The 27,028-nt window shown below is 37.8% G+C and overlaps 1 protein-coding gene across 1 annotated transcript in view; it reads right to left on the bottom strand.

Annotated features, from left to right (window-relative positions):
• Positions 1–1,751: 1,751 nt before the first annotated feature.
• Positions 1,752–27,028, bottom strand: part of LOC129360476 (follistatin-related protein 5-like) — a 173,942-nt gene continuing 148,665 nt past the window's right edge. The window contains exons 11-16 of the mRNA XM_055030744.1: positions 16,556–16,582; positions 16,220–16,338; positions 11,824–11,973; positions 9,604–9,711; positions 7,317–7,441; positions 1,752–4,045 (exon numbers count right to left, since the gene is read on the bottom strand). Coding sequence (XP_054886719.1) covers positions 3,343–4,045; positions 7,317–7,441; positions 9,604–9,711; positions 11,824–11,973; positions 16,220–16,338; positions 16,556–16,582 — 1,232 coding nt within the window. The 3' untranslated portion in view covers positions 1,752–3,342. The remainder of the gene's footprint in view (positions 4,046–7,316; positions 7,442–9,603; positions 9,712–11,823; positions 11,974–16,219; positions 16,339–16,555; positions 16,583–27,028) is intronic.

Below are 27,028 nucleotides of genomic sequence, written 5' to 3'. Positions count from 1 at the left end.
ATATTTTTATATATTTTTCCTCTGCTACACTGAAGCAGTGACTGCTGTGAAGAGAGAGCGCAGGGAAACGGAGTATCAAGAGTCACAACTGGAACAAAGTTCAGCGCCACCCATGGCCTCAATCAGTCATCTGACTCTGCACTGGTTGGACCGGGGAGGTTGAACTGTCCAGGCTTTAGCTGCATGATTAAAGAGCTAGTGGCTTAATTACGCTGCCTGCCTTATGAATGGAGTAACAGCAGGAGGCAGAGCAGGGCGTTAAATTCTCCTGATGGAGGTGAGACGTGCCTGAGCAGTTCGAAGCCCTCCCGTGCGACCGCAACAAGATAAAGGATTGACAATAGATAATTAAAGGACTTCCAGGGCACAGCTGTTTTTTTTAAAGGAGGCTCAGTTGGGAAGAATATTTATATCAACTAGCAGTTTGTGTGAGTTGGGGAGGAAAATGATTTGGGACTGCTGTGGATAGGAATGCATTAGGGAGTGTTCATGACAAGAGCACAAGTTACTGTAACAGGTGGATGGGCTTCACACTTCTCAGAGTGGCGGGCCAAGAAATAACTCAAGAGTGAAAAGGTATATAGCAGCAAGGCTACTTAAATACTGATTTTAATTAGTGCAAGAGGGTCAAACATAATCTGTAGACAAGAGCACCTAACATGGAGTTTTGGAGATCAGCTCATCCATCACATCTTGAATATGTATTGGATGATAAATTTACATAAATGCAACAGAGGAAAATGTAAACATTAAATATTTGAAAAGTTTAAATATGCTTTTTATTCTCTTCATAGAGGTAAACTTAACTGAAGAGGCCCTTTAAAATGTTTTTCAGGGATGATGCTAAATTATCGCAATTTTTTTTAGTTTTTTCCATTGCATAAATGGAAAAACAAAAATCTTTCTTTGTTTAAACATTTTCAGAAATATAATTCAGTTTTCAGAAATTAAACTTTCTCCTATAAATAAAACTATTTCCAAACACACATCTGGGAATAACAATAACAGAAATGTTGAAAACTTCTCAATATAAGTACAGACATTACTGTACATCATGCCAGACACTCTGATCTGTAAAATGTAGAAATGTAGAATTAAACCGTTTTTCCAAACATAGCTGCATAATTTAAATGAGTATCAAAAGAAATGACAGGAAACGCTAAGATTACAGGACACTAGGAGCTAGGAAACGCTCTATTTGGGGCATAACTTAGGTAGAGGCTAACAAAGGAGATCACAACCCTTCTGGGGGCCATTTTGACTTGCTTCCTCTAAAAGGTGGCATGTGAAATGGGCCAGCTGTATTTTGGTGTTAATAAATGGAAATCATGAATTTAACATGCAAATCTTATTTGAAGTTGCAAACCTTTTGTTAAAGTCATAAAATCCTCTAAAATATAAATTCAGAAAGGCAGAAAGGATTTGGTGGTTAAATTTCACTTATCTTTCTGTCAGTTAGAAAATGATAGCCATTAACAGCAGGAACACTTTTAAACAGTAAACAAAGAATTGATGTGCACCTCAATGCATACAGCTGTTAAATCATTCTGTTTTGCATAATGTCAGAGACCTTCAAAGCTGTTAATTTTATTTAAAAACAATCATTTAAGTAGAAAATCATCCTATGTTTCAAGATAAATAGACCCAAAAGCACACCAGAGTTCTGACCTTGTTCTTCTTGCAGCTATTGCTGAATAGTAATGAGAAGGTGAAACTACCAGTGACTAAATGTTTAAATAAAACAACACATGTTTTTATCTACATTTTATTATTGAGTAAAATGACAAGTGGGATCTCTTTTTAAATAACAATCACATGAAGGTACATACAACACATGGATATATGAAGCTGAAAGCCTTGATCAAAATGTGCCTAAGAACAGGGAGAAGATGACAGTTGTATGTTTTGATTCTGTAAAAGGACTGTGCTGAATATTTGGTTGTAAAATGAACAATGTGTGCACACATGAAAAACTAATGGTTTCACAGTCGGCAGCTATGTACAGAACAGAGTTCATTATCAGCATTACCTTCTCGTCTCCAGGAGAGAAAAACATGACAGAAATTAAAACTAAAATATTTATGAGGAAGTTTGAACAGGAAAGACAGAAAAGCTCTATATAATAAATACACATTTAACTTTAAACTGAGATTAAGTTACATTTGCCCATTGTGTTAGAGTCAGTGTGAGAGGGTGAAAATGCATAGAAATATGTCCAGCAGGAGACAGTTTTTCCATGTCTTACAAGCTACACATCTACTGCAGAAGCATCTGAAAATGTTGCTTCTAACATTCAAGGCTTGTCCTCAAATACCACCTACACAAAACCACAACTACACCATCCTCCAGAGTGCTTTTTTCATTAGTTCACATTTAAAACAGCCACTGAAAACATGCTGCAAAGCAGAGCAGACAAAGCATGTTTACCACACTGAACTGTACATTAACATCTTTCTTTTGGTCCAAGGAAATTGAAGTCATTACATTTTTAAGCAATCACTATATTGACTCTGTGCTGGGAGACATTGTTAAATAACTTTGTATATAAACTTGGTAGGATTTTTAGCTTTCATTTTTCCGCTTTGGAAAATAAAGGGGAAAAAACATGATAGTGGTCAAAACCCTCCAAAGCTGGTTTATAATTTTGGATCAAAGGTTATGGAGTGTGCAGCCATAATGAAGGACTCCGTCTCCTCTTCAAACAAGATGGGATCACAGCAAGGGCTCGTTTTAATTAGACAGTCAGCTGCGATAGACGGACATACAGATGAGAGCGGCAGATTTGCGAAGACCCACACGCACCGTGAATGAAGAGGTCAAAGAATGAGCTGGAGTCTGCAGCCACACTGGGAATAATTATGCTTATTCCATAGATGGAGAGTATTTTCCTTAAAGGCACAAGGAAAAAGTTTGGGATGGGTGAACTTCATCTGCAAGAGTTGATCTGGACAGATATAGTGGAACGTTTACCAGTTGCTAATTCATTTGTTTTGTTTTTTTCAGGGGATTATCTACAGCATTCTCACATACTCAATAAATGCGATATTGCATACATTTACAAATTCTTTTTCTGAAAAATGTTAGTAGTTACTACCAATCATTTCTGACAGAGGCAAATGTCCAGGTAGAGAAAAAAATTAACTACTTAGAAACAGTCTAATCAGTTATGCCCTCATTGGTTTTATAGTTTGAATGGCAGCCATCATACAGTGGACTGACAAATCAATTTAGTTTCTAATTCCGTTTAATTTTACTCTTACAAAATTAAACAATCAGCAACAAAATTCAGTGCAACTGTACCTTTGAAGGAAAACAAAACCCAGTGAGTCTTGACATTATGACCTAAGAATCCCCGACCCATACGACCACGTTGCCTTTGAGAACGTCGGTGATCTCACAGTTGAGCTTGTTGAGCCATCCGTCCAGAATGAAGAGAGACTCTCTGGACGGCGTCATGATGTACTGGCCGAAAAGTCCGCTGCTCACCATGACCCTGTTCCTGCTGCTCCACGGCCAGTCGAACGACTTGATGGCCTCTTTCAAGCTCTTGATCATCTTGACTTTGCCAGTGCTCAGCTCCACAAACAGCGCGTCGGTTTGACGGCCAGAGCTGCCGAACACATTGTACTGGTGGATCTCTGTGAACGAGCGTTGGAACGCCAGATCGGACAGGTGCAGGTTGGTGTGGATGTCGAAGGGTTCCTGGATCTTTCCCCGCTCAGAAATGGTCTGGATCCTCATCAGGCCATTGACGTCATCCACTGTGACCAGGTAGTGACCATCTGGAGACATGTAAGGAGTGCCTGTGACGTCACGGTTCTGCCCAATCACGCTGTCTGTAACGCTATCCAAGACAAGCTGGGGCTGTGTGGCGCCGGTCGAGTCGGGTCTGCAGTGCACAAAATAGTAGCCACCAACATGGGTGTAGGCTACAGATTTAGGGATGCAGTTAAATTCCCATAAACTGATGTTTTTAACATAAGACATTGTCTCCAGGTTGATCTTGTAGATGACAGGCTCATTTCGATGAAAGACGAGACCAAATCTAGGAGAAATTTAGAGAAAAAAATGAATTCAATCAAAATTTGTTGCAAATGCTCAAATATGTAGTAACCAGATAAAATGTTCCACGCTGAACAGTTATTGAGTTGTCCCTGTGATTAGCAAGTTGCTGGTTCAATCAACCGAAGTCACAAAACCAAATTCTGTACCTATGAAAGTTGCAGATTCCTCCATTCTTTGTAAGTTGGGAAACTTTAAAATGATCAAATACTTGCTTACTTTTTGATGCATAACCTGTTAGTACAGTTTACTAATTCACTAATTCAGTTTCGAAGATTAAAATTGATGAGTTTAATACTAAATTATTCCTGGATTGATCAACAGAAGGATCCTCAAACAAATATTTAGGCTTGTGCAAAATTTTTGCAATTGACTTTCTAGGTTTGATTGGAAATATTGAATATGACCAAGATTCAGTGAAAATGCTGTTCATTAGAAAAAATGAAAGTCTTAATGGCACATCACACTAAAGCAGATGATCGTAGGGAAAATGCAAGGAGCTGCCAGGCTTCAATTAAATGAGAACATCAGCTGATCGATGCCGACAGCCACTTCAGCCTTGTCATCATTCATCATTTTTTATGCCATTTGAGCACACAGCTGTCACTGCATGTGAACAGAAAATATCTGCTTGAAAGCCACCATGTGAATCAGTCACTGTCATGGGATTCATTGATCCACCAATTGTTTTTCTTCAAAATAAAATTAAGCCAAACATTTGTTTGAAAATTGGGGTATAAACACAAATAGTGTCAACACACATCCTGCCAGAGACTGCAGAGGAAAACTGGCCTGGTTTCCAAAATTTCATGAAACACTGATACATATAAATCACTCTAAAAAAGATTAATAATCCAAAAACAGAACTTGATTACTGCCATTAATGCAGCACGTTAAAAATAGTGAATTAAATTTGAATGAATTCAAAATGTTTTTATTATAAGAAGCCCAGGAACACTTTTATAGAAAGCAGATGGCAAAACTGCATTAACTACACATTCATTTCAAATATTTAAATTATTTAAATTTTTCAATAAGAAATAATGATAATAATAAAAAAAAATAATTTAGTTGATTTTATGCAAGCATAGCCATTGCTGTACGGATTAGGATTTATTTTAATTTGGGATTTTAACATCATACATTTTTATATGGGAAATCCACATTTATTTAGTCAAACTATCTGGAGGGCAAACCGGGGTTAACCTTAAGCAGGTTAACAAGAGGAAATATAAGAATCCAAAGCATATTAATTAAATAGTGTAATGTGTTGCGCACTGAAAAAAATTCATGGGATTTGGTAGCTTAATTTAAAAAAAGAGTTTTAAAGAACCTCATTACAACTCTGCTTATAATGAAGTACAAAAGAAAAAAAAACTAATATTGTTCAACATGTATTTATTTTTAACATTTATTTTGTTCCTGTGGTGTTTTTTCTTAAAGTTTCTAACAGCGTGACTCTGTATATAATGTTTGTCTTACAGTTCAGTTCTAGACCCTGAGAGCATAACAGCAGCTCCTGCAGAGTAAAACATATTTGTAAAAGTTTCTCTAAAATCAATCTGAAATCATATTTCTTAACACTGATTCCCAAATAAAACGTCACTGAAGGTGCTTCTGACTGTACTTCAGTTCTTTAGAGAATAATGATCGCTCAAAGTTACCACTGAGGGAATCTGGTCATAAAACAGTCACTGAAAGCAATAAATTATATGTAGGTGTTTCATGCAGCACTGATGTTACTAAACTGTTAAATCAATAAGGCCTTCTTCCTCTGAATGGAATAAATTATGGTATAATATGTAAACAAAATCCTTTCTATATAACAGAAGCGCTTCTACTTCAGCTTTGAAGAGTAAAATTATTTTTTAATACACTGAAATACTTTCATTTCTCGTTTTCCCTATAATTCCTAATTTGGATATTTGGGTAAAGTTTCAGAACAAACTTTACATTTATTTGAAATGCACAGACAAAAAAAATGTTTTGTGATATTACCTTTATGAATGGAATAGAACAGAATAAAAGGAAAAACAAAATGAAGAGCAGGTGAAATTTCTTCTCAGCACATGTGCTGGTTAACGTCAAAATTCACTAACTGAAAGGTCAAAATGTGTGTAAAAAAGTCGATTTCACTAATATTTTCTTGTAATCTGTCCAGCAGGTCTCAGATGATCTAATTACAGCTGTGGCACAAACCACTCCCACATAGCAGACTGCTTCTGCCTTCTCTCCAGGTGAGCATTAAAACCTTGAAGTCCTGCAGACTTCTCATAGTATCTTAACTCTGAGTATCGAAGCTGCCTGGTGCAGCATGGATAAATATGGAATTGTATGAAAAACACAGTAAAGAATAATAACAATAATGAATAAATGTATCTATTTTTTAAAACAAAAGATATGTAAATATATTAATGTTTACTAATTTAGTCACAGACCTCAGTGTATTTTGTTGGGATTGTATGTAAAAAGTAGCCCGTCACTGCTGAGTGGGATGGGTTTTGACATTTTCTATAAAAAGAAAATTCTGAGAAGCACAGCTTGTATAAAACCGGGTTCAATCGGGTCAGCTTTCTCCTAATTAGTAAATGTTGAAAGTTAATATTTGTGTAAATACAACTGCTCAGTCTAAGTCTGAGAGGCTTGTTAGAGAACATTAGTGATAAAACATAAAAACCAAGAAACAGCAGACGTGTCAGGGGTGAAGTGGAGAACTGAACCTTACAGCAGCTTTAAATGATAAAATCTGTGAACATCTCACAGACCTCTGATAACCTCTTTATTTGAAAACAGAAGATAAACCAGCTGTAAACCCACCGACTTGGAACAGACCAAACATACTGTGTGGTTGGGATGGTGGCTGAATGCACGTTTCAGAGTTTTACTAATTGATTTTTAAAAACCATCTCTTTTATGCTTCTTAAACCATATGCAATGCTTTCATTGGTCTATCATAATGCCAATAAATGCATCTATATTTGTGGCTGCAAAGTGACAAAATGAGGAAAGGATTTAAGGGACATGAGAACCTATGCAAACTACTGTAAACATTTAGTGACTTTTGTTTACTATGTTTCATGACAGAATATCAGAATAAAGCAGGTTAAAAAAATCCTCTTCTCCATTTAGTGTTTGTGGAAATACTTGAAAACCATTCAACCTTTTCCTACTTCAACATTCTGCTCTACTCACAGTTGGTCTCCAACAAAGCATCGCTCTTGTGTTCAAAGAGAGTAGTCTCTTGCTGCATGTACCTGACGTGGCTAACGATGAGGCTGGAGGCGGGGATGAAGAAGTCTTCCACCCTGTCGAAGTGTCTGCCGACTGGCTGGGTGTGAACTGTGTGGTGAGAGACTTTTCCACTGGCCTGATTGATCACCTGAACACCAGCACAGGAGGAGGAAGGTGTTAACATGACGTTGATGAACAAACTCAGAGCTGCCAGTGCCTTCTTGTTTGAGGCCTCATCTTGAATCCATCTCAGCTGGAGGAAATATTTGTAGAGCTGACATGTTGTTTTTCATTTTCATGACAAAACTCATCAGCTCCACCTCTTACTGCCGTGTTATCGAAGCTCCACAGTGGAAGATGCTGATGTGTGCCGTTGCCCTCGGTGTCTAAATTATACTTCAGCATGCATGAAGTCATGCAAGCATCTATTGGCGTGTAGGCTGAGTTTAATATGATTGTGGCAAAAAGCACAAAACAAATTGTCACGGATCGACCTGTGCATTATGAATTTCTAGGCCTGCAATGAGAAGAAAGATTTTCCAGTAAAGCCAATAATGTCTCTACCTGACTTCAAATGACTCCTGGAGCAAACAGATAAAAACTTAGTCCCACATATTATCTGGCTTCATTCATTTTGTTTAATACCAACATGTACCGTAGCCTTGATATAGCTCGACATTGACTGGCTCTTGCCATTTGATGAGAATCAATAGAAATGAGTTTATGAATATAAAGCTGATTAGTTAAAAATAAATCTGTAGACAAAATAAATTTGAAATTATAATGAAGTCATTTTTCTTAAAAGCCGAAGGGCTGCTTCAGAAAAAGATGCGTCACATTCTAAATACTTTACACTGGAATGGAAATGACTATTAATTAGGGAGGCATGAAACAAATCAATTGAAAATCCCTCAGAGGCTGAGTGATTAATGTACACTTGCCATATTGGGAAAACTGAGAATTGGCTTCTGTGGAAGAATTCACATTTAAGAGTATTAGTTTCCAATTCTTCTATGTAGATTGCTATGCAAAGAAAACCTGCAAACTTTTTCTGAACAACAATGTTTATGAGCCAAAACATCAGATTTTGCATTCAGAAATACCAAATACCCTAAAAAGTATGAAACATTAAAAAGACAAAAACATAAAAAGCCTTTTCAATGATTTTCAAAGAGAATAAGTGATGGCACAAATTTATTCACGCTTTAAACATAATACTTAATTCCACATACAGCTTACGTGTCTGTCTTTGTTGGAGAATTAAGGCAGAAATATAATTTTTGATTTAGTAAATGAAAAACCCAAATCAACACAGCTCATGCTGGAGTGGGAACAGATAGTCTAAGCAGCAAGTAAACGGCCAGGTCACTGAGGCAAACTTACTTGTTTACTATCATTGGGTGCATTAGGTAAGAAATGGTTTCTTTAATAGAATATGCTGTCTGCCCAGCAGCAGCTACAGGTTACAATTCTCCTGAAACTTTTTTCATATCACGTTCTTTTCCATTTCTCTACCAAGTGGTTGTTGATTGTAGCTGCCATTTTTTTGCATATCAGTATTTTAACTTTCTTACCATCCATTCACTCACACATTTTCATATGTTTTGGTTCATAGGAAAACTGGCCTTTTCATAGAATGCTTTTAAAGCCCTGGATAAGGTGCCAGTTTGCTAGATATTCAAGCTGCTAAACTCAGATAACCTTTCTCCTGTTATTCTCCTCCTGATCTGATAAAACACCATATAAATCTTAATTTATGAACTAAAATTCCAGCTCTAGACCTTGCTTTTACTACTTTAATCTTGGGTGAACATTGTTATGTCCTTTAATGGCTGAGTTTGGCGTTTCAAGTGTAACATCACTTTTCTGCAACTTACAACTGCACTCTCAGCCGTTCATATTCCCTTTTTCCACCCTTACACTCTTCCTTTGACAGATTTTTGAATTTCTAACATGGAAAGGAATGCATTCATCATGAGCTCAGAGCCTGAACAGAGTTGAAAAGGAAATATATGATGAATTATGACATATGCCTTTTTAACATGTTTTTCATTGGCTCCTACTTACTGTCCAAGTGAGATAATATAGCCTGCATTTGTGTCAAACTTTGAGTGAAAAAAGAATGCATGGAAGTGTTTCCTGGGACTTGACTTTTTTTTAAATAGTTTTGTTTTGTTGTTTTTTTACAATTTTCCAACACTTCTTGAATTGAAAAGATTCTATGTTTCACTACCTGTCTAGAATTTTTATCTACACAAATTTCTACAGCTGAATGAATAAAAAAGATGCACAACTTCATGGCTGACCTACCTGGAGAGTGGGGAAGTTCTTCTCCACGTCTCCCCAGCTCAGCACCCACACCTGATCATGAGATTTGTCGTATTGGAGCTTCACTGGATAAGGGTCAGTGCCTACTGTCTGTAAGAGGACACCAAATCACAGCCAGGCTTTAAAGGCAGCAGAAAAAAAGAATATTTAAAACAATCCTGACATCGCTTTTGAAGAAATCTTTTGTGGGAAAGTTAAAAAAAAAACAATACCTGCACTCTAATGGATTGGGGTCAGTCAGAGAAAGTCGTCTTACAACAAAAAACGGGTTATTTTTTTTATGCATGGGCCATATTTAATGTGAAACTGCATTTCAAATCAGCCACTGAAAGACACAATTGCTTTACCACGCTGAGTAATTGCCTTCAGCCTTTGTTCATTCATGACACACGGCAGCAAAACTCCAAGTCAGAACAATAGATGAGTCACAAGTGGCAGCGAAGAACTCCTCATGCATTATGTCCACCTGAGTGCAGACAGGCAGCCTGAGACTCCAGAGACTCAAAGAGAATAAGAAATGGAGCAGCAGTTTCATTCCAGAAGAGACGATGCAAACTAACTCTGACACTCGATTGTGACAGCAGTTTTGTTTCTATATTATTGTTTTGCTTTGGATTCCTAATACCACTGTTTACTTTGGCATTTTATGCACTGCATCGTTCAGGAGGTAAACTTCTCCTGAGGGAGTTTTCTCAGATAAGAGCAGAATAGCTCTTGAATCCCAACTAATCTTGGTGCATGTAGTCATCAGAGAAAACAGGTGTTCATTCTTTTACTCTCAACTAACAGCTTCTTACAGACTGAGGAAGATCATGAAGATTCTCAGCCAGTATGCTGCAGTAACTTTTGCACAGAAAGCATTGCAGGTACATTTGAATGCTAGAATTAAGATATTAAATAACTTAGCCAGAATAACCAAGTCATTCTGCAAAATAATGCATGTTGTCTGCATTCATTTTCTCAGGATCCTACTTATGTATAACAAGAAAATTACAAGATGCTAAAGCTAGTCTCTGCTCAAAACAAGTGACAGGTTAAGGTTGTTAATTAACAACTGCTAACATAATGCAGAGCAGCTAAACCTCCAGGCAGCTAAATAATGAGCTTGTGACAGACTCTGGGACACCAGCCTGCTTACCGGCAGGTCCCTGAGAGCCTTCTGTAAACAGCTACCATGGTGTCAGGAACATCTGTGGGGATCTGGGCTACCCTGGTTTATTGTTACACACTCAAAAACCCACTGACTCCAAAGATTTCACTCACCGCTGAATGAAACCAGCAGTGAGTGATGAAGCGTTGAGAAATGACACTTCTGGATGAAGACGTTTAGAAATGGCGCCATTTTCCTTCCAAGCTTCCTAAAAATAACAAACCCTTGGAGGATAAATAGTTTGCCACACTCACTATTAGAGGAACTGCTTCTTGCACTATCTGTGTGAAAAAACCTGGCGGTGTTGTCATGTTACAATAATTGAAGGGCTGTCAGGCGACAATATCCACAAAGAGCTGGCCCTCCGGGGTCAACTGGTCATCACTCCAATGTGAAGGTTAACTGCAGATCTTGACAGTAGCAGTTTGGATGAAATGGGTCAGGTCAAGGATTAGCAGTCAGCAAAAGGTGAGATGGCTGATCTTAAAGCTGAAAAGTGAAACTGAGGAAAGACGGTGTACTTCCAAGATTTCTGATAAGCAGGAAGACTTTAAAGACAAATACAATAAAGTCTTTTCCTCCTTGTGAATGTTTCGTAATGTTAAATCCAACTGAAAGCTTACCTTAGCTCAATAAAAATTAACTGCTTCATCTCCAGTTTGCCTTATCAGTTGAAATGAATGAAACTTCACACCCATAATGAGTCATAAATATTAATTAAAATTGCAAAGTTTAATTAGTTTTTGCTTGATGAAGTCTGATCCTGAGTTATAGTTGGGCTTTAGTTTATAGCATGTTTGCTTAAAATAAAACAGTTTAGTATTGAAGGCAAATCAGCCTGACCCCAACATTCAAACACAAGGATGCAAATTATTGTTCATTCTGATCAAAATTCAAACTTGTACTCAATTGCATGACTAAAACCTTCAAGTTTTTAAAGTGCAAAAACAAAGATCATTTGTTCAGTGTAAAGGTGATGCACATTTCAGTGTTCCAAGACCAGAATGAAACTGTAATCTCATTTGAATTTCCTAATTAATCCACAAAATTACCTGGACGGCTTTCTGAGTCTGGATGTCAACTATGAGCACTCGGCCCAAGGTTGGCTGTGTCACATAAATAAACTTGTCCTTGACGTTGACAGCTGATGACCACACACACGTCTGCACCACCTCTCCGGGCGAGGTTGGGCACACCTCCTCCTGCAAAAACACAAGCGCACACACATTTTCTTTGATCTAATTGCTTTTCATATCACAAGAAAATATATCTCATTAAAAACCAATTACCTCCCCCTAGTCTTTCTTGTGTGTTTTGTTTACTACTGCTGCCTTTTTCACTGATGGGGACATGAGTGGTGTTATCTTGGCAACTTAGATAAATTAGCTTTGCAGTTTCCTGCAAAATCTTTGTAATGACTCTCATTTGTCCATATATAATGTGCAGGACAAAGCCTGCAGATGATCTGCAGCTGCTCTGCATCTAGTCCTGGCAGCTCCAGGCTTCTCAGCCAACTGGAAATCTGTCAGCCTTCTGCCTCGGGACTTTTCCTTCCTTTCACGCTCTCCAAAGCTCCCAAAACCTAACGCTGTCCAGGAACCTGATCCAGCAACAGGTTATGTCAAAATGCAAATATGAAAAACAATGACAGCAATTTAATTTATTTGGATTCATGAAAATATCTCTGACTCCATTAACTATAATCTCATTTGAAGTCCAGATGTAGCACCATCTGCTACTGTTTCACATCCAATGGTTTTAAAATCTTGAAATTCCTGCATTTACTGTGGTAAATGTTGAGTCATCTGTGCTGAACTCGGAGTCACCCCTGCAGACCCACACAGTGGTCATTTGATGCTATGGACCATAAATACCTCACTTATCGCGCCTTTAGGAGGTGAGAAATCGAACATCTGACACCCAGCTGAGGGTGTGAATGGAGGCGGCTTCAATTTTCTCAGTTTTCTCGTGTTACATATGTCAGAGTATATGTGGGTGGGCTTTATGTATGTGATTAAGTAGTAACTGACAGCCTTTAAAAATAAATATATCCCTTTCAACTAAAAAATGGAGTGTATATGCAAAGGATTTGTCCTCTTAATGCAAATGAACCTAGAAAAACATGAGGGCTGTGATATTCTGTGTAACTTTTTTGAGCACATTTGAGACCCAAATTATCTGACTTTGTGGAGAATAACTGCTAATAAAAATTCTCCCTGAGGCAGGAAAATTAGGGATGGGGAGAGTTCAGTGCACTTGCTTGAAATCACATCCAGTTTCACATGTTGAAGTATGAATCATCAAACATAGCAGCTGCTGGAAATTGGACTGCATCCATGTGCATTAAAAAAGGCGTGGGATCCTTTACTTTTTTTTTTTTCAGATTTTAGTCATGTGTCCAACTTGTATTTTTTTTCTCAACCAGCTTGCTAATCATCTGTTTACAGTAAACAGTCTTGTGCTGGAGCAGATGATGCATCTGGTGGGAGAAAATAAAATATTGCCAATAAAATCCATTCAAGTTTGCAAACAATAGTGAATGCCTTCCACTTAACACATATGAAACTTCTAATTATTTTGATAGTTTATGTTTTTTATTACAAAATGTAAGAAATTCTACAGTCTGATTTGGATCACAACAAGATTTACATATTTATTTAGCGCTGTTTTAATCATAAGATAACTTCAGAATTCACTAAATGAACATTTTCTTAAATTAAAACCAGTTTCATTTCATACAACAGTCTCCCATGTTTAAACATGGGAGAAATGTCTTATTATAAGTGAAAAAATCTGCCAGTGGAGCAAGTATGTTTTATCAATATTCATTTGTTTTTGTTTTGTTTTTTTTACATAAAACCAGTTCCTATAGCTTGCTGAAAAATTATTAGCAAATTAGTTTTATTTCAAGTGTGTTAAGATAGTGAAATCCCTAAGTCCAAGAGGCAAAGTTTCTCCCTGTCAAATTAGGAAATAAAAAGTGACAATATCAATATGACATTTTATTTTTAAAAATTTCAAATTGATTTTGTATTTTTACATAAATCTGGTTAGAAATATTTTGCAACCTTTATTTAAATACAGGGAAATTGATGTACTTTCAGTTTTTAAAAGCTGTATTAAATTTTGTGGCAGTGAAACCAACTGAAAATATGAGCTTAATCAACATTTCACTGAACATTTGCAGAATATCTGATGTAAGTTCTGGCCTTTCTGAAAATTTGCAGCTGTCAGGCAAAATCTGTAGTTGTGAAGATTGCAGGAAAATGTTAATCGTTTGTGAGCTCAAATCAGCTTTCTGTGGTTTATTGTGACAGGCTCACAGACAGCAAAACATTTTTACTTCTAAGTGTTGCTACTTTCTAGTTTAAAGTATTACTAAAGACAAACTTTAGATTATGTCGTTATCCAACATCCCAATCTCTAGAAAGAATATTTCTGAAAAGGATCAAAGTTTGCTGATCTAAGACTAAACACTGACTTCACTCTGACTGAACATTAAGGCTTATTGCTCTGTACAGTCTGCAACACAGTTTACTACTCTATATGTTGGCCAATAATAATAAATAGGCTGTGTGATTACCATAACAAATCAATCAATGCCCCTCTGTGATGGAGGAAATGCGAGCGTCATGCTGGGAATGGCCTCGTGTTCACGATGCAGGGCAGCCAGACGGCTGTAGAACTGGCATCACAACACTCACAGTGATTGATATCCTAATACAAACACACCTCTCAGAGGAACACTTGGCTGATTGTTGTGCATTCATGGGTTCGCTTTATGTGTAACCTTCATCCAATCAGCACAAGTCTGGAGGATGAAAAGCAGCTCGGAGGGAAAATGTCCATTGGAGAAACCATGTAAATCTAACAGGTATCTATCAGTTTAATGCTTTGAATGTTTTTCTGCCTGAGAGCTCTGGTGATAAACTGTGATTTAAGGCAGGCTGGCTGGGTGTAAAAGAGTCCAGTGAGGGGTGAAACCAATTCTGATTGCATGTAGTCTGTCAATGAATTAAATTAAACAGGCTGACTTGACACTCTAAAAGCCCCCCTTGTGCCTTGGGTACTTTTCTTAAAAAAACATAACTGGACTACAGAATATGCAAACATCAAAAACTCATTTAAAGCTGTAATTCATAAAAAGAAATAAATGATGTATTTCCCCAATAAATGTCTATAGCTTGCAGCTCAAAAGCCCAAATTAAGCAGCAATGTATTTGAAAAATATTTGGATTTTCAGTAGACATCATTTGTTGCAATATGTTCACAGAAAGCAGTGAAATTCACAACTCATGAGAACACCCAGTTCTATTGTCAGCTTTATTCTTGCAAAACTTGCAAATATTTGTTTACAAAGCTTGCTCCATTAATTTGGAAAGCAAGAGGAAAGAAGACAGTGGCACCCGCAGAGGAAGACAGCACAGCTGTACATCATGCAGGTGCTTGAGGAAACATACTGTTGAGATATGATCTAATTATGTCTGGAAGAAGTCATACAGTATCTTGTAAAAGTCTGTGCACTGCTTGAAGCTTTTTGTATTTTATCACGGTATAACCATCTATTAATATAATCTACTGTATAATTGTGAAGTGGAAAGATTTTTACGTCTGAAGTGTTTTCTTACTTCAAAAAGAGACACACCTAAAGGCTGTCGGTGGGTTTACAGTTCAGAAAAGTTTTGAAAACCATGTTTCTTTTTTTTTTTTTTTTACTTCACTTGAGCTAACTTGTAAAGTGAATACATTAAAGTTATAATAAATACACTAAAGTTTGTTGGAAAACATTAGGAAATGTGGAAATGTGAAAATTTCAAGCGGTATTAATTCTACAACGATGCACTGTATGTTTTCCAGTCATATGATGATGTGGTTCACCAACAGATAGTAATGTGACATTCTAAGCTTAAAACATTTTACATTTAAGCTAAGAATTAAAAAAGATGCCCAAACATATATTTTTCCACTTGACCCCAGAATTTCAAAAGAAAAAGTTATATAATATATATTTATGTCATATATTTATATGTAAATATATGCTTTTATTTCAGCCCAACCTCCAGTCATGTCTCTACTCATTTTCAAGATAGGCTTACTTTTAGTGCAGAAAAACATGAATTGAAAGTTGAAGATTGAATCAAGAAACAGTTTGAATTGTTGGAAAAATATTTGGTTCTCCTGCCAAATTTTGACTAAAAGAATAAGACAAATATACCAATCAAAAGTAGCAAAACTCAGATTTGTGCAAATTTATGAACACTTGGAATATAAAGTTTGATGACTGAAGAAAACACACCAATTTGATCATAGAGATCTTGTGATCAAGCACTGAAATATATCCCTTCATGATGTGTTTTAATGTCTTCTGCTTAGTTTTAAACTCAACATCAACCAAAAGCTTAAGACTTCGGTCAAAGTTAGTTCTGGACTTGTCTCATGATCACTCACCTGCAGAGCCAGCAGCTTCTCGCTGGGCTTGATGTGCCGCTGTATCTCACAAGCCACTGGCTGAATCACTTTAATCCCGTCTTCATAAAACACATAAAACATGTTTCCAATACCGAGACCTGCAGGAAAACAACAGGCTTATCACATACCTGAAAAAACTCCTAAGGCTGCAAAGTATGAACATTTAGAATGGAAATAAGCTGGGAGCAATGTTATCTATGATTAAAGTAACAAATCATTTAATCCTCCTCATCACAGTTCAGTAACTCTATTACACAAATTCAATTAACTCAGGTTAATGAATGCTATAGAGGAGCAGGAGAATCCCAGACGTACCTTCTTCCCGCCATAAGATGTTTGCCACTGTGAAGGAGAGAAATGGGAAACAAAGTTAAAAATAAATGCAGGAATCAATAGGGCCACTCTACAAGAACTAGGATCCAAACAGAAACTCCTGCTGAGGCAAAGAGGAAAGCAGACGATATGAAACTTTTATGGAAAATGTCTCTGATTCCAACTGCAACAAACAATCGATCAAATGCTCTGCTTGTAAATAACATGACATACCATACTCTGCAAAACAGAGGGCAGTCAGCTATGAACAGTGTATAACAGTTTGATTTTGGTGGTGAGAACCTTTCTCAAAAAAGGGAATGAAGACTAACTACACAATCATTCAATCAAAATGAGCTGCAGACACTTAAATAGTCCAAATGTTTTAACCTATATGGTTATTATAAAGCACTGGGAAGAAATAATGGCTGATTTGGCTCTTGAAACATGTTATTTCTCATTAAATTGACTTAGAAGTGACTAATGATATGAAATACTGGCTAAAAGCCACACAACACCCTGAGTGCTTTAATGGGTGGCGTAAAACACTGGCCGACAGATGGCTTTCAAAGCAGCCTCTGGATACTCAGAGAAGTAGCTGTAAAACGACTCAATAGGTAGAGTGGCAGGAAGATGTATATATATTTATATATATACTTTCCATACATATATGAGAGCAAATCCTGAATCCCAGTCAATTTTATCCTCTAACTCAGCAGCAGCAGTAGCAGCAGCACTGTCTTTTCACACCATGTCGTTACTGGTGACCTTCCCTCATTGTTTATCTTTCCCCCAGTGTTCTCTCTGTTTCCGTTTTCAGGCTGCAAACCAATCTCCAGCCCAATTCACATCCGATTTTAATCTTGCCTCTATTGCAATGCTCATCCTCACAGCCTCCTGATCAAGTGGACAGATGCAGAGAAAGAAAAGGGTGGAGAGACAAAGCCAGCGAGGCACCGCGGTGCTGTTAGTCAGCCTTAATCTTTCAAAAGTGCTTTGTCAAGTGTTTTCAGTGTAGCCTTGCATACCTTTTACCTCATTAAAAGTTTGACAAAAGAAGTGGGTCTATAGATGGAGGAACAAGGAAGCATAGAGGGGAAGCAAAGACAGAACAAAAGGAAAAAAAGAATACAATTTATTTGAGATGTGCCAAAATAAAAAACTGAGAAAATGGAAAGGAAGAGTTGAGATGAGATCTGGTGTGCTCCGGTCCTTCAATAGCCCAAAGTATTGAAGCAATTCATCACTGGGTAGAGAGAAGTTGCCTGTTCTGCGCATGCGAGGGACCAATACATCAACTTCATCATCCATATAACAAAACAAGCCGACTGCCACTGTAGGCGGTGAGTTCACTCTTTCTGGCCGTAATAACTATGTTTCCACTGGGCTCCAAACATTAGGGACGCCGCTCTCACCAGCCAGACTGGACTCTGCAGTTTGTACCCGTCAGCAAGGTTACACAAATTCAATTTGTTTACACGAGCACACTGCTATGACAGTGGGCCAAACAGCCCGTGGTGCTCAACACAGCAGTGTGGCAGAAAACGGTGAATGCATAATGGAGGGAAGGTAATTGGATTACAGCAAATGTAAAAGGAAAAGTGTAACTTCAGACGACTGCCTTGGGTGTGCAAAGATGTTCTTTTTTCAAAGATAATCAGCATTTCTTCAAGAAAATGATAACAGTTATCCTTTAAGTATAAGGACTGCAGAGAATAGCTTGGACAGAAATCGAGAGCAAAGTCTTAACTGCTCTGGGACTTTAGCTTTTCTTAAAGAACAGTTCCATCATTAAGCCACAAAGATCAACCCTCATCTAAGCTGCATGGCTGGTGATAAATCACCAATGAAGCCGGCCATTTCCTGTGCTTATGTGAGCTTTTAAATACTATGCCTGGATTGAGAAACTAAAGAAGGCGTAAAGTGGAGATCGACACGACCCATGTTGAACACAAAACACAAATGTGTGGCTGGCATTTCACTTTCCAAAGGATAAAACACATGGATGATGTACTGACCCTTTTTTTCTGTTTCAAGTGATGCTACTATTGAATAAACAATTTGCGTTGCCACTACTGAACTAACCAGCTTTAACTAACGTTCTCATGACTCACTTTACTGCAATCTGACCAGCATGACGATGTTAAGAAATGTAATAGGCAATAGGTCAGTTCAGTGGCGCCTTCAGCTACCGCAGAGTGCCCCATATAACACCACTGAACTGGGAAGATGACTGTCCTCTACATTGGTCAGCTATTATGAGGCTGTGAGTACTTTACTTGGTATCTCAGATGTGTAAAAGCAATGAGGTGTCTACAAGACCTAAAGATTGTCTTGTTACTGTTGAGGGAAGAGAGGGCAGATGTCTGGAGAGGGGTATGAATGCTTTCCTACGTCACAGTTCAAGAGAACAAGAATATGTGCAAAGTCACTGTGACTCGTTGGTTTAGATAAATACAACCATCTGGGTAATTAACTAATTCTGAAACAAAAACCTTTGTAGCTCAAGATTTATTTTTCTTATCTTCAATCTGATCGCTTTCCTCAATTCTCCAAAAACCTTCAAGAAGGAACACATATCTTTGGTATTAAACTGACCACTTTAAAGTCTGGTGAAGAGAAAGGAATCTACCCAATTTATTTAGGAGAGTTATTTAAAGTTCCTGAGTAATAAAAGGGAATATTGCATGCTGTTTGTCTTCTGGTACATCATGGCTGAGCAAATTTTGCATAAAATCAGTGCAGCAGTCGTTGGCTGTCTGTTTCTTCCCTGCTGTCTGTCAATCAAATAAAATAAATCCCATCCACTTGTTCTTAGAACTCACTTTCTTAATTCAGAGATGACTTTTAAAAGTTTTGCTTCTGTAGTGTTCATCCAAAATTGTAATCAACTGCAGTGAGATGCTTGAACCGTCTGAGTTGAATGCTTTTCCTTTGAGAGGGGCTGGGGGAAACAGGGTCTCGGGTTGGACCACTGCTCCTCTTCATCAAGAGTCTGACTGCTTTCAGTTGCTTGTTCCAGAGATCTGTTTTTCTGATCTCGAGGCATAGTTCATGCTCAGAGGTGAAAGTCAAAATTTAGACAGACCAATAAAGTGAGAGCTTTACTTTTTGGTACTGTTTTCTATTAACAAGGACAAACTAGAGAAGAAGCAACATTAGCGCAAAAAAGGCTGCAATCACTCATAAACAAAACTCCAACATACTTAAACTTCTGTACTTCAGGCAAAAGACTGACCCCTGAACCAGTGGGAGAAATCCACCTTTTTCTGTTTTTTAGCCTGAGGTTTAGAGGAGCTGACTCTCATCCCAGCCACTTTACTCTCCGCTGCAAACTGCTCCAATATATGTGAAAAGTCATGGCTTAAAGAGGCCAACAAATTCACATCATGTTCAAAAAGCAAAGATGAAATCCTGAGGTTGCCAAACCAGACACCCTCCTTAGCACCAAGTCAAGCTTGATCCCACTACCTGCTTGTGGGAGGAATATATCAGACAACAAGTGAACATTAAATGTCAAGTTTGACAAAGATCAATTTGTGATAGTTAGAAAACTGCTTTAATGTGTCTCCAAAATGGCAGTTCTTCACTGGTGAGTATCTGTCAAAAGTGGTCAATGGAAGGAACCATAATTGATGCTCATAAGGAGTGACAGCTGCCTCATCTACTCCAACGCAACAGATGAGCTACTGCAGCTCAACCTGCTGAAAAATTGATGCTGGTTCTAGTAGACGAATCATAATAGAGTGCATCACAGTCTTTGCACTTATGTGGCTGCAAAGTTGTGGAGCAGTCAGGTTCTCATGGTGGCCCATGTCTACTGCCAAAAGCACAAACATTGAGCATCAGAAATGAATGAAGGTGATGCTCTGACAAATCAAAATTTCTGTTACATCATGTGGATGGCCAGGTCAGTACTACCTGGGGATCCCATGGCATCAGGATCCACTGTGGGAAGACGGTAAGCAGGCAGATGAAGTGTAATACTTTGAACAATGTCCTGCAGAGAGATCTTTTGTCCTACCTTCCATACTGATGTCACTTTGACATGTACCACCTATTATCCCTTAGCACTGTTGCAGGGCCTGTATACCCTTTCATGGAAAATGTATTCCCTGAAGCTGTGAACTCTTTCAGCATGAAAATGTTTTTCTGCCATAAAGCAAAAATGGCTGCAAAATGGTTTGGAGGACCCACCTTGCAATTTACAGAACATTATGGCACTTCTACTAACATCTCTGTGCCAGACACCACAGAAAACTACTAGGTAGTTATCTTTATATGTCTAACTTTTCCTGAATGTGCCTTGTAAGCCAAATAAAATCATAAGTGTTGATCTTCTTGTCAAGTTATAAACTCTTAAACTATGGGTTTTCTGAGGTCCTTGGGCTGCATGACCTTTTGATCCCACTTCTTTTCCATCAAAAAGGTTCAAAATGTTCTGGATAAAATTCTGTCTCAAAATTTTCAGATATTTTAAGAGCTGTGCTCCTGTGCTTTTGGCAGCTTAGTGTTGCATATATTAGCACTGAAGTCTAACTCTGCACATCCCCAGGGGACACCTTTAAAGTCAGGTGGAGTGAAGACACTAGTTAAGTAACAGCTATGACTGCTCCTGAATTAGAGCTGGGAGCATTTGACGGATTTGAGTCGGTATCATCTCTTCAGAGCGGAAAGTGATCAGAAGGCTTAATCCTTGGAGCAAAATCCAAGTTTTCAAAGTTGACGTGTTCGCGAGAGCTTAAAACATCCAGAGCTTCAGCACAAACCAACTGTACAGTAAGTGGTATGAAAAAATGATAATTTATGGGTAATAACAAGTATACAACTATCATCTGCAGCTGTCTGCTCATGGTGTGGATTGCGTCATTGTCTGGTTTGAGCTTTTTGCTGTTGACAGCGTGTTCAACACTGTATGAAAGTCTGCTGTGACGGGAAGGACACCGGCTGATGGAAACAGAGACTCTATTTTGCTGTAAATTGATTCGGACTACTGAGAGGATGCAGAGCAGATGGGATGGTGGACGGCCATAGATAAAAGAAAAAGGCTTTGTGAAGAATCTGGAGTGGAGATGTGGCGTGTCAGCCATGCAGAATCAAAGTTCAGGAGATCAGAGGAGTTTGTTTCAACCGATCATTTCCCCCAGCTGACTTCAGTTTACAGCCATCTATCTGAATATGTGAAATCCAGCTTTACAGAATTTTTCTGGAACAAATCCAACAGACATCAAAACGTGTCTGAGAGAGTGAGCATGAAATAAAGGAATGATATACACTGAAATACACACATGTGGAGCAAAGGCATGCTTCTGTGTTATACTGTAGGTGATGGCTGAATGTTAAATAGAAGGGGGGATAAAAGATTTAGATCCCTTAAGATTCAGCGCTGCATGGCAGTGTATTAGTTCACACTGTTGCTTCGCAGCTGGAGGGATTCTGGAGTCTGCATGTTCTAACCACACGTTTGGTTTCTCTCTCCAGGCACTCTTCTTCCTGGAGTCTAAACACATCCATGCTGGGTTAATTGCCCGAGAGAGTAAGAGTTGTTGTCGGTTTACAGCAGTGTGTCTCTGTGTTGCCCTGTGATGGACTGGTAAGTGATTCAAGGTGTCCTCTAGAAACTCACTCAAGTTTCTCTGCAAGTATTAATCGAAAATGGATGGATTATTCCAAATGCCTGACTGCAGTTTGATTTAATAATTGGTCCAGTTTGACACAAATTAACTTATTCACACAGTAATTCATGGTTTTTCAATAGGAATCTCAAAATTGATGCAACTGTGGAGGAGCAGATGCAAAATGAATCAGTCAGATAATTTCTATTTCAAAATCTCTGCAGCTTGGACTGGATCAACTCACCAACTGTTTTATTTATATATATATATATATATATATATATATATATATATATATATATATATATATATATATATATATATATATATGCAAAATATAAAGAAACTTAGGTGAACGTCATACAAAATATGTAAACTGCTTTGGATTACAGAGTAGCCAAACTTTTGTTTTCTCTCTGGAATCAGGTCTGTTATCAAAATGTCTTCTCTAACCAATTAAAACGGATGAACAGAAGACGAGCAAAACAAAAACAAATGTTTCATGTTCTTCAGAAGGATGTGGAAATTTCTTCAGCAAATGGGGCCAACAAAAATACGTTTGATTTATCAAGACTAGAAACTAATTAACCTCAGTAATTAGCCTTTATAGTGTCTCAGACACGTAACTTAAGCTAATCAAGTGCAGGTCAGAGCTCACTGTGGGTCAGTTCTGTGGATCCAGTGTATTAGGAGGTTTTCACATGGTATAGTCCAAAACCACTAGAATTATATCAATGTTTCTGTGGCTTTTTGTTATAATGCCCAAGAAATGCCTGAGGGAGCAGAGTTTCTCCAGCAAATAGAGAAGTGGAGAGCTCCCACTATTCTTATAAAAGTAATTTTAGCTGTTTGGTAATATCTCCAGTTTCAAAACATTCATTTAAACTAAGGGAGCAACACCCAGCAGTCTTAAGGTAATGCTATTTTTAAAAGTATATTTAGACACTGACTGCAGGCTGCTTACCTAAACAGATAGCCATACTAATTAACTGCTAATAAAAGCTTCTTAGGATTGCAGTGTTAATGTAGTATCCCACAAGCATGTTCATTTAATGAGCTATTAAACTATTAAATTACAGAAAACAGTTTCATCATAAAGCTGCAAGACAAGCCACTCTTTTAACAGATTCTGGGTCAGTATAAATCACCAGAAAACCATCCAGGTTCTGCAAAAACCTGAGCTTTTACAAATAAAGCTGGCTTCATGGAACAGAGGGAGGCATGGAGCGGATCGCTGGGTGGTTGCTTCTGAGAATTATGCAAAAAAGTCTAACATGTGAGTCTAAATAGAAAAACTAATCAGTACTGCCTCTTGATAGCCCCATTATGGATCTGTCTTAGTGGGAACATACTGCCATATGGCAGGTACGGAAGGTCCATTGGGAACACAAGCCCAAAGCCACAAAATGGAATGCATCAAACTTTCATTAAAGAGAAATACCAAACTGATGGTGTTGATTACAAATCTAAGTCTTAATCCATAACTTTTCCATCAAATGTTGAGATTGAGTTATAGTATGGGAATGAGAGCAGCTGTTTTGGGAAATCTTCCACTGAAAGGTGGAGTTTCTGTGAGTAAAACGAAACATGAGAGCACAAATGGAGGAAAATAAGCTTTGGTTATAAATGCTATGTGAATGTGAATGCTTTTTTGTTTACTTTTTCAGACAAAATACAGATTAAGAATAATTGAGCACTGGTTCATTATGTTTAATTTATTCAGCTTTTTATCATTAGTGAAACATCTAAATAGTTGTTGGTTTGCCTGCTACTCTGATTTTGGCGACAAAAATATTACAATATTGGTACAATATTGGTTGTGGAGAAATATTTCTTTCCCCCTAAAGCAATCATTTGGAAACAGTTTAGCAGTAAATAACTGATAGATGAAACTTCTTTCCACTGATGGCCAGTGCAGAGGAAGAGCGGCCGCCTGATATTGAGGCTATTAGTCCTCGAAGCATCCGTCTGGTGCATGTCTTCCCCTGTTTTCTTTCTGCCGATTTCCTGTCTAATCTACTGCAAATAAAGGAAACTAGAGCTAGAAAAACCCTTTAAAAAAAACTTTCCACTGGTCTCAAATGATTGAGATTTAAGACAGAAAATTAAGAGATGTGCCAACATTTAATTTATGTAAAATGTCTGACTCCATGAATTTAACCCCATCCTCAACCACAAAAGCTACAAACAGGCTCAGGCAAAGTAAGAAGTTTTAAATTAACCCAATATCAGTTGAAAATGATCTGTCATGAAAAATATTTAAATAACCTCATCACGCTAAGCGGAGCTCTCTTAATGTTCCACAGTGTCCTTATTTTCTACTTCACTAGAGGTTTATTACGCCTCATTCCTGCTGGAGTATTTAAAGGTCACACATTGATTAATAAACCCGTACTGGCTTGACTAAACTGTCTTCAGGCGTTTGATGGTTGCTCTGCCACTTCCCTTGTTTATATAGATATTTAACCTTTTGTTTTGCAAAAAACTGAAGTTTTACCAAAACTTTCAAGTACTAGAAAAAAAAAAGTTAAATATGACAAAGCATAATTAAGTCTAAAGTTGATATAACAAGATAGTGGCACTGCAATGTAAAAAAGTTTTTGGTGGAGTTTGCTTCAATAAATGCACAAAGTTTCATCTGAAAGCACTGTTTATGATGAAGTACTCCAAATCTCGGATATGAGGCATGAAATGGTGCAGAAAGTGAAAAGACTAAAGTAACAAATGCTTGCTTTGAGCCATGCAGATCTTCTGACACTGCAGAAATAATTGGCACATTGTGAAAGGCAGATATTTATGCCAGTTTAGCAACAGCCTGTCAGAGATGGATGGGACTCTGCCTACTGGTGACAGCCTCAGTTAGGGGAGACCTCAGAACAGCAAATGCTCAGGTTTGGCTAAACAGCAAATCGCTTGGATATATTTTAGAGAAAAACAATCCAGTGTTGTGCCTGTAAAGCAAAAGGTTTGACCTTCAGGCTTCTTTCATTTGACTTGATCTCCAGAACATCAAATGCAGCTCTTTTCATCGCTCTCCTTCCTGGTTAATATCTTATTCAGTCCTTTGACAGCTTGCATAGTTCGTTATTCAGATCTCTTACTAACTCATGTCTTTGAATGAGCAGCCTAAGGCATGTCATTAACCGTGGATTCTTAGAAATAGATCATTACTCTCCAGGAAGTCAGGTTTCGGAAACATCTCAAAGTACAATTATGAAGTGTCATTTGACTGCATTTTAAATCAGTGCTAATAGATCGGAGCCTTTCTGCTGCCTGAATATGCTCACCAGCATCTCAAAGTCTGCAGGATCAGAATCGTTGATTCTGCTGCTTCAAGGCAAAAGCCATCCCTGTTAAGAATGTGCATCTCATCGGTGAGCTGAGGCTCAGGTAAGAACAGGTTAAAATGGAAAACCGACTGAAAAATATCTAAAAGAACAGAAGAGCTGTAGCTTTGAAATGAACAGCGACAAAGTTTTTTGGGTGTCTGTGCCTTTGAGCTTGAAGAATATAAAACTTTCCTTTAAGATTCTTTTTCAGCCCTGCCTGAAAGGCTAAATGCCAAAGCAGGAGTGGCTCCGTAAATGAGGGAAGACTAAACCAATGGCGGTAAAGAGCCTTTTTGGCCACAATGTGTAATCTGCCATATGGAGCTGATCTGTATTCACTCTCTTGATGTTCTTGAGTGTTTGAGCTTAAATGAGGATTCTGACTTAGAGATTTATGCCTTAAGTAGAGTTTGCAGATGTTCAAAAGTTCTTGATTAAACTAGTGTCAACTTGTTAAGGCAGAAAGCATATGGTTTACTAAATCTGACATGGCACAGACAGGTGTGCTTATGGATTTACTGTATGTGGTGACATACAGGTTCAAGATTGGATTTTAGGCTACGTTCACACAGCCAGCTTTAATGTTTACTTTTAGAATTTTTTTTAAATCAATTTTTTTGGGGGGGGGGTTTCACATTTCCTAATATATGTGACCTGTACATGACCTCCTGTGTGAACTGAAAACAATCTAAAAGTGATCTGGATGCGCCAGAGAGGACACAGTGTCACACGTTGCAAACATGCTCAGTTTTTGCAAATGTATGGACTGAATAGAACAATCACCCAAAACATTAATTAAATCAGAAACCTCGCTTTTTCTCCATTTATCGCTGTCCGCTTTATCATCTGCCTGGATTGTTATTTTTCTTCCAACAGGAAGCAGAATAGTGACGCTTGTCGATTGTAAATGACGTACAGGTCAGATGAACGCATCTTGGCTGTACAGACAAAGGTCATAAAAAGATCAGGAATGGATCTTCAGGCTGTTTTAAAGGCATAGTTCAAGATTTCTGCAGTTTGTTCTGTTATAGGTTTATAAGTAGGAGGATCACTGATGATGCAGCATCTGTTCACTAATTTCCTACACAAATAATTGCTGATTTCTTTGCATATGACTAATAAATAGTTCATACATTTTTTTAGATGAACTGCTGTAACATTTTTGCATTTGGACCTCTAAGACAATGCAGTCTGCTTTGGTCTTGATCTTTCTTAGCTTAGCTGGTGGCTTCACCCTCCAGGACCAAATAACCTGTATTTTTCTCACTAATGTCAAAAGACATTTCTACTACAGATAAAACATATAACTTCTAATAACTCATAACCTCTTTTTTAAATGTTCCCATTTAAAGAGGAGAATGAAGACAAAGCATTACTTTAGTTTAGTTTAGCTGCCAACCAGGAAGGAACTAACTGCACAGTGACTCAGTGTCTTGTATTAATTATGCAACTTGGCCTTAGCAAGACACTTTGTCCTGCATTGCAAGGTAAAGCCTTCCAGGTATTTTTTTTAACATATCCCTCTGATACTT

The sequence above is a fragment of the Poeciliopsis prolifica genome, unplaced genomic scaffold (assembly GCF_027474105.1).
Source record: "Poeciliopsis prolifica strain line A6 unplaced genomic scaffold, Auburn_PproV2 SCAFFOLD006, whole genome shotgun sequence".
Classification (NCBI taxonomy): Eukaryota; Metazoa; Chordata; class Actinopteri; order Cyprinodontiformes; family Poeciliidae; genus Poeciliopsis; species Poeciliopsis prolifica.
This window is presented reverse-complemented; position numbering and strand designations above follow the sequence as displayed.